Raw genomic sequence first — 8,541 nt, forward strand, 5'->3', positions numbered from 1 at the left:
CCTCGTCTCAAGGCTGCAGGGAGTCGTGATTGCATCACCGCACTCCAGCCTGGGTGACAGAGTGAGACCTTGTCTCAAGGTATGTTTCATGTATGTTCTCTTTTTTCATTGATAAAGGCCCAAACTTCCCAGAGAGAAAAACATACAGCCTTAAGGAATTTGGCTAGAAGTCTATTCAGGGCATATGATACGATAGAACAGGGATTCTGTAGAACGTGGAAGAAACTAGTCGCTCTAGGAGTAGGTTAGATTCAGAGAAGTAGCAAGAATGTACTTAAAGCAGCAGGTAACGAGATAAAATTGGGGTAAATCGGGGTAGGAATATGTTAGAAGCAAGGGGGGAACTGTAGTCACTGTTACCTCGATGGCGAAGCCAGAACGTGAGGCTCTTGCTCTTAGAATTCACGTGAGTACCAGAGCCTTGCGTTTTCTTGCAGGACACAGATTATCCTTATTTGGGTACCACCATGGACACCTATAAGGAACTGATTGAGAGGATTCCTGAGTTGAACAAAGTGGCACGAGCAGCTGCAGAGGTCGCTGGTCAGTTCGTGATTAAACTAACCCATGATGTTGAATTGAACCTGGACTATGAGAGGTACAACAGCCAGCTACTTTCCTTTGTGAGGGATCTGAACCAATACAGAGCAGACATAAAGGTGAGCACTGATTCCAATTATGTTTTCATTGCTGAATGTCAAGTATTTTGAAGTGTGATGTGTTCCTGTGTGTTCCTGTTGGAAGGGTGATTGTAGCCATAGTACATTTTAAAGTGAATTGAGGTAGAATTGTATATAGAATTGGTAACTTGTTTGAGAGAAGTCGGGAGGCTGTGGATTAGAGACCTAGGACAGAGCTCAGCCAGTGTTTCAGAATCCAGAGCAGTGTCGGGTTTTCTGTCACTCATGTCTCCCAGGCAGCCCGTCAGTAGGACACGGAATATGAAGATCTCAGCAAGGAGTTGGGCTGTGTGCCTCTCGGACGTGACACAGATGGAAAGACAGCACAGCTAGCAGGATTCTATCTCGTATTGATCTGCGCATCTAAAATTCAAATAGTCCATTAAATGAAACTGATAAACAGAGTGAGGTGGTGCATACCCGTAGCACCAACTACTTCTGCTGAGGCAGGAGGATTGCTGGAGCCCAGCGCAGGCAACATAGCAAAATCCTATCTCTAAATAAATTAATAAAACTAATATTAAGTAGCTTCCAGATGGTTTTATGGTACTAGGAGTTGATTTTTAACAGATCTCTTAATTGAAGTAAATCACTGATAACCAAATCTTTTTATATCTTTTTTATTTTTATTTTATTTTTTTGAGAGACGAAGTCTCGCTCTTGTCCCCCAGGCTGGCGTTCAATGACATGATCTCGGCTCACTGCAACCTCCACCTCCCGGGTTCAAGCGATTCTCCTGTCTCAGCTCCCCAGGTGGCTGGGATTACAGGCGTGTGCCACCATGCCCAGATAGTTATTGTGTTTTTAGTAGAGCCGGGGTTTTACCACGTTGGCCAGGCTGAAGTGCAGTGGCGAGATCTCAGCTCACTGCAAGCTGTGCCTCCTGGGTTCACGCCATTCTCCTGCCTCAGCCTCCCGAGTAGCTGGGACCACAGGCGCCCGCCACCACGCCCAGCTAATTTTTTGTATTTTTAGTAGAGCCGGGGTTTTACCATGTTGGCCAGGCTGGTCTTGAACTCCTGACCTCAGGTGATCCACCCACCTCAGCCTCCCAAAGTGCTGGGATTACAGGCATGAGCCACCGCGCCCGGCCTCTTATGTCTTTCTTGAAACTAATTGTAGCTGTTGAAAATGGAACTTACCAGATGGAAATAACTGGATCCTGAAGTACATTGAACCAAAATGTTCTCCCCTATAAGGACGTTTTCCCCCAAAAGGAGAACTGAATGGGAAACAATATAGTACATCGGATTATATAATTATGTTCAATTTCTTAATGAGAATGGTTTTCTTACACGCTGTGCTCAAATATGAGCGTATGTCACAGTCCACAGAGCTTGGAACCCCTGAGCAAGGTGCTTTCGGAGTCTTGAGCTTATCTGCGAGTTCCTTTTATCAGAATCTTACTTAACACATTTAAATTAGAAAGGCATACAAAAGAATGTCCTTAGAAATAAAACTTCTCATAGTGAATAATGTCTGTTTCAGGAAATGGGCCTGAGTTTACAGTGGCTGTATTCTGCTCGTGGAGACTTCTTCCGTGCTACTTCCAGACTAACAACAGATTTCGGGAATGCTGAGAAAACAGACAGATTTGTCATGAAGAAACTCAATGATCGTGTCATGACAGTAAGTGAACTTTTGGGAAAGGAGGAACTAAAGTATGTGTAAAATAATTGATAAATCTTACACTTCTGCAAAGTGGACAAACTCTAGGAGTCTAGAATTCCTTTAAGAAGGGAGCATTAATGGTTTAGCTGTCATTTTCTGTGTCTGCTGTCTAATTCAGACCTTAGTCAAACCTAGTCTTTTTGGAAGAGACTTGCTGTAAACCTTCCATGTATGCTCCAATGGGGAAGAGAATCTGAACACATTTAAAGTTTTCATTTGTAAAATCAATCAGTTTCCTTTAAAAATTTTTTTTTTTTTTTTTTTTTGAGACAGAATTTCACTGTTGTTGCCCAAGCTGGAGTGCAGTGGCACAATCTCAGCTCACCGCACCCTCTGCCTCCCGGGTTCAAGTGATTCTCCTGCCTCAGCCTCCTGAGTAGCTGTGATTACAGGTGCCCACCACCACGCCCGGCTCATTTTTTGTATTTTTAGTAGAAACGGAGTTTCACCATGTTAGCCAGGCCGGTCTCAAACTCCCAACCTCAGGTGATCCACCTGCCTCAGCCTTCCAAAGTGCTGGTATTACAGGCGTGAACCACTGTGCCCAGCCTCCTTTAGAATTTTAACCTTGGAAGATTAGCATTAGCCTGGTTCTCAGCATTCTTTTTTCCTTACTCTGCTATAGAAAGTCTGATCAGTTGGCTGGGTACAGTGGCTCATGCCTGTAATTCCAGTACTTTGGGAGGCTGAGGTGAGCGGATCACCTGAGGTCGGGAGTTCAAGACCAGCCTGACCAACACGGAGAAACCCCATCTCTACTAAAAATACAAAATTAGCTGGGCGTGGTGGTGCATGCCTGTAATTCCAGCTGCTCAGGAGGCTGAGGCAGGAGAGGAGGTTGCGGTGAGCTGAGATCGCGCCATTGTACTCCAGCCTGGGCAACAAGAGCAAAACTCTGTCTCAAAAAAAAAAAAAAAAAAAAAGCTGGGCACGGTGGCTCACGCCTGTAATCCCAGCATGAATCGCTTGAACTCGGGAGGTGGAGGGTACCGGTGAGCCGAGATCGCGCCGTTGCACTCCAGTCTGGGCAACAAGAGCGAAACTCTGTCTCAAAAAAAAAAATAAAAGTCTGATCAGCATTCTTAAATTTGGGACATTTTACATTTGAAGTGAACAGTTGTTTTACTACAAAAGTCACAGGGCTGTGTAAATTGCCTTGTGTGTTGTTTTCGTAGGTGGAGTATCACTTCCTCTCTCCCTACGTATCTCCAAAAGAGTCTCCTTTCCGCCATGTCTTCTGGGGCTCCGGCTCTCACACGCTGTCAGCTTTACTGGAGAACTTGAAACTGCGTAAACAAAATAACGGTGCTTTTAATGAAACGCTGTTCAGAAACCAGTTGGCTCTAGCTACTTGGACTATTCAGGGAGCTGCAAATGCCCTCTCTGGTGACGTTTGGGACATTGACAATGAGTTTTAAATGTGATACCCATAGCTTCCATCAGAACAGCAGGGTAGTCTGGTTTCTAGACTTGTGCTGATTGTGCTAAATTTTCAGTAGGGCTACAAAACCTGATGTTAGAATTCCATCCCATCATCTTGGTACTACTAGATGTCTTTAGGCAGCAGCTTTTAATACAGGGTAGATAACCTGTACTTCAAGTTAAAGTGAATAACCACTTAAAAAATGTCCATGATGGAATATTCCCCTATCTCTAGAATTTTAAGTGCTTTGTAATGGGAACTGCCTCTTTCCTGTTGTTGTTAACGAAAATGTCAGAAACCAGTTATGTGCATGATCTCTCTGAATCCTAAGGGCTGGTCTCTGCTGAAGGTTGTAAGTGGTTGCTTACTTCGAGTGATCCTCCAACTTCATTTGATGCTAAATAGGAGATACCAGGTTGAAAGACCTTCTCCAAATGAGATCTAAGCCTTTCCATAAGGAATGTAGCTGGTGTCCTTATTCCTGAAAGAAACAGTTAACTTTCAGAAGAGATGGGCTTGTTTTCTTGCCAATGAGGTCTGAAATGGAGGTCCTTCTGCTGGATAAAATGAGGTTCAACTGTTGATTGCAGGAATAAGGCCTTAATATGTTAACCTCAATGTCATTTATGAAAAGAGGGGACCAGAAGCCAAAGACTTAGTATATTTTCTTTTCCTCTGTCCCTTCCCCATAAGCCTCCATTTAGTTCTTTGTTATTTTTGTTTCTTCCAAAGCACATTGAAAGAGAACCAGTTTCAGGTGTTTAGTTGCAGACTCAGTTTGTCAGACTTTAAAGAATAATATGCTGCCAAATTTTGGCCAAAGTGTTAATCTTAGGGGAGAGCTTTCTGTCCTTTTGGCACTGAGATATTTATTGTTTATTTATCAGTGACAGAGTTCACTATAAATGGTGTTTTTTTTATAGAATATAATTATCGGAAGCAGTGCCTTCCATAATTATGACAGTTATACTGTCGGTTTTTTTTAAATAAAAGCAGCATCTGCTAATAAAACCCAACAGATACTGGAAGTTTTGCATTTATGGTCAACACTTAAGGGTTTTAGAAAACAGCCGCCAGCCAAATGTAATTGAATAAAGTTGAAGCTAAGATTTGGAGATGAATTAAATTTAATTAGGGGTTGCTAAGAAGCGAGCGCTGACCAGATAAGAATGCTAGTGTTCCTAAATGCAATGAATTGTGACCAAGTTATAACTAAATGTCACTTAAAGGCTGTGGTAGTACTCCTGCAAAATTTTATAGCTCAGTTTATCCAAGGTATAACTCTAATTCCCATTTTGCAAAATTTCCAGTACCTTTGTCACAATCCTAACACATTATCGGGAGCAGTGTCTTCCATAATGTATAAAGAACAAGGTAGTTTTTACCTACCACAGTGTCTGTATCGGAGACAGTGATCTCCATATGTTACACTAAGGGTGTAAGTAATTATCGGGAACAGTGTTTCCCATAATTTTCTTCATGCAATGACATCTTCAAAGCTTGAAGATCGTTAGTATCTAACATGTATCCCAACTCCTATAATTCCCTATCTTTTAGTTCTAGTTGAAGAAACATTTTGTGGTCATTAAGCATTTGGTGGGTAAATTCAACCACTGTAAAATGAAATTACTACAAAATTTGAAGTTTAGCGTGGGTTTTTGCTATCTTTATGGTTTCTCCAGGTCCTCTACTTAATGAGATAGTAGCATACATTTATAATGTTTGCTATTGACAAGTCATTTTAACCTTATCACCTTATTTGCATGTTACCTCCTATAAACTTAGTGCGGACAAGTTTTAATCCAGAATTGACCTTTTGACTTAAAGCAGGGGGACTCTGTATAGAAGGTTTGGGGGGTGTGGGGAGTGAAGGGTGTGGGGAGGGAGAGTCCCCCGAAGGTCTTTGACACGTCTGCCTACCCATTCGTGGTTATAAATTAAATGTAGGTATGAATAAGTTCGAAGCTACATGAGTGAACCATCATTATAAACGTGATAATCAGCTGTTTGTCATAGGGCAGTTTGAAACTGCCTTCTAGGAAAAAGTTCGTAGGATATCTTAAGCTTCTTAGTGTCACTTACCTAGATTGACAGCCTCACTCGAATGTTTCACTACTCACAGTCTCTTTAATCTTCAGTTTTATCTTTAATCTCCTCTTTTATCTTGGACTGACATTTAGTGTAGCTAAGTGAAAAGGTCATAGCTGAGGTTCCTGGTTTGGGTATTATGCATACATACTTAAATGAAAGCATGTGACATATTCATAGTCTAACACGATATGAATAAAGGGCATCCATTTTGCAGCAGTAAGTCTCTTCAGAAAACCCTTTCTATAGTTAGGGTTGAGTTACTTCCGATCAAGCCAGTACGTGGTGACAGGCTCAATATTCCTGAATGAAATACCAGACTAGTGACAAGCTCGTGGGCTTGAGCTGTCTTCTCGTTAAGGAGTTGGGCCTTTCGGAGGTGACGGATAAGATGAATGAGTTCTGTCGTGATTCACTCTTCTAGAACTTGCATGACCTTTACTGTGTTAGCTCTTTGAATGTTCTTGAAATTTTAGACTTTCTTTGTAAACAAATGATATGTCCTTAGCATTGTATAAAAGCTGTTATGTGCAACAATGTGGAGATTCCTTATCTGATTTAATAAAATACTTAAACACTGAGTTGTCATTTTTTAGATAAATTTTTTAAAAAGAGCAGTTTTAGGCTCATAGCAAAATTAAACAGAATTCCCACACATCCACTGTTTCTGTCACTCACACATCCTCCATGACTGTCCACAGCTTGCGCCAGAGCGGCACATTTGTCACGATGGGCAGCCTGCACGGGTGCACCATTAGCACCGTCAGCCTCATTAGTCTACTGTTTACATTAGGGTTTGTTCTACGGTTTTCGACAAATGTGTAATATCATTCTAGTAGCTTACAGAATAGTTTTTATTGCTGTAAATCTTGTGCTCTGCATATTCATCCATCTCTTCTGTAAGGCCCTGGCAACCACAGATCCTACTATATCCATAATTTTACCTTTTCCAGAATGTCATACAGTTGGAATCAGAAAATAGCCTTTTCAGATTGGCCTCTTTCACTAAGCAGTAGCATTTGTTTCCTCCATGTCTTCATGACATGATACCTCATTTCTTTTTAGCACAGAACAATGTTCTGTTGTCTGCAGTTACCATAGTTTATCTCGCTCACCTACTTACTAAGTAATCTTGCTTCTAAGTTTTGGCAGTTATGAATAAACTGATAAGCACCTGTGTGTATATTTTTTCTGTGAACATAGGTCTAAAGCTCTTTAGGTAAATACCAAGGTACATGATTGCTGCTGTCTTCTAAGTGGGCAATCTCAGCCCACTGCAGCCTCCATCTCAAGCAATTCTCCTACCTCAGCCTCCGAGTAGCTGGGATTACAGGTGCCTGCCACCACACCTGGCTAATTTTCATATTTCTAGTAGACATGGGGTTTCGCCATGTTGGCCGGGCTGGTCTTGAACTCCTGATCTCGGGTGATCTACCTGCCTCAGCCTCCCAAAGTGTTGGGATTACAGGCGTGAGCCACCATGCCCGGCCTCTGTTGGCAATTTCTAAATATACAATATATTGTCACCATGTACCACATACGTAATTTTATTTATTTTTGAGACAGAATCTTTGCTGTCGTCCAGGCTGGAGTGCAGTGGCGCTATCTCGGCTCCCTGCAACCCCCACCTCCTGGGTTCAAGTGATTCTCCTGCCTCAGCCTCCTGAGCAGCTGGGATTACAAGTGTGGGCCACCATGCCTGGTTAGTTTTTGTATTTTTAGTAGAGATGGGTTTTCACCATGTTGGCCAGGCTGGTCTCGAACTCCTGACTTCAAGTGATCTGCCCACCTCGGCCTCCCAAAGTGCTGGGATGACAGGTGTGAGCCACCACCACGCCCTGCCTTTTTTTATTTTTATTTTTTATTTTTTGAGACAGTCTCACTCCATCACCGAGGCTGGAGTGTAGTGGCGCGATCTCAACTCACTGCAACCCTCACCTCCCAAGTTGAAGCAATTCTTGTGCCTTAGCCTCCTGAGAGGCTGGGATTACAGGCGCGCTCCATACCACGTCTTCAAATTCCCTTGTACCTCAAGCAGCGCACATCTCAGTTTTGGCCACGTTGCAGGGACTCAGCAGCCACATGGTTAGTGGACACCAGCTCTATAGCAAAAGGCGTCATTGTTCAGAGTTTTCTTACTTTGGCCTTCTACCGTGTGGTTACCAAAAAATCCATTGCACAATTGCATCCCATTGCTACAAGTGCCAGCCAGGATTCTTAAGTATGGCCACAAAAATTGTGGCCCCTAGAATTGGGAAGCCTTCTAATTGCCTCACCTATGCCCCAGCTTTCCCCAGTCCAAATTAGCCACATGCATGCCCTTGAGAAGCAAGATGATTATTAAACTGCTGTATTCTACAGGAGAAACTGCCTATGTGAAAGAAGGTCATGGGCTAGGAAGCTGCCCTAAACAAATATTTGTAAAACACCTGGTTATCTGCAAGACAGCTTTGCCTAGAATTCAGTATCAGATACCAATGTCTTCCTCGTGGCTGTCAACAGATTTAGGTGCTGAGTTAGATAAAGCCTTTGTAGTTTGCTGCATTTGCCCTTTAAGCTGCCTCATGCTTAATCCACCCCAAATGGACAGCTTTGTATAATTTTCTTTTCTTTTTTTTTTTTTCTGAAATGGAGTTTCATTCTTGTTGCCCAGGCTGGAGTACAGTGGCGTGATCTCAG

General features: G+C 42.6%; 1 protein-coding gene across 1 annotated transcript; it reads left to right on the forward strand.

Annotated features, from left to right (window-relative positions):
• The first annotated feature begins 33 nt into the window (after positions 1-33).
• Positions 34-6,443, forward strand: LOC116464516 (transferrin receptor protein 1). The gene is made up of 3 exons (XM_032147774.2): positions 34-659; positions 2,169-2,309; positions 3,527-6,443. The coding sequence occupies exons 1-3, from the start codon at positions 468-470 to the stop codon at positions 3,767-3,769; spliced, it is 576 nt and encodes a 191-aa protein (XP_032003665.1). The 5' UTR covers positions 34-467; the 3' UTR covers positions 3,770-6,443.
• Positions 6,444-8,541: the final 2,098 nt, after the last annotated feature.

Source organism: Hylobates moloch, unplaced genomic scaffold (genome assembly GCF_009828535.3).
Source record: "Hylobates moloch isolate HMO894 unplaced genomic scaffold, HMol_V3 SCAFFOLD_871, whole genome shotgun sequence".
Classification (NCBI taxonomy): Eukaryota; Metazoa; Chordata; class Mammalia; order Primates; family Hylobatidae; genus Hylobates; species Hylobates moloch.

Coding starts and splice junctions, on each gene's coding strand:
- LOC116464516 (XM_032147774.2), top strand. CDS start 468: ATGGACACCTATAAGGAACTGATTGAGAGGATTCCTGAGTTGAACAAA. Junction 660..2,168: donor AATACAGAGCAGACATAAAG/GTGAGCACTGAT, acceptor TGTCTGTTTCAG/GAAATGGGCCTGAGTTTACA. Junction 2,310..3,526: donor TCAATGATCGTGTCATGACA/GTAAGTGAACTT, acceptor TTGTTTTCGTAG/GTGGAGTATCACTTCCTCTC.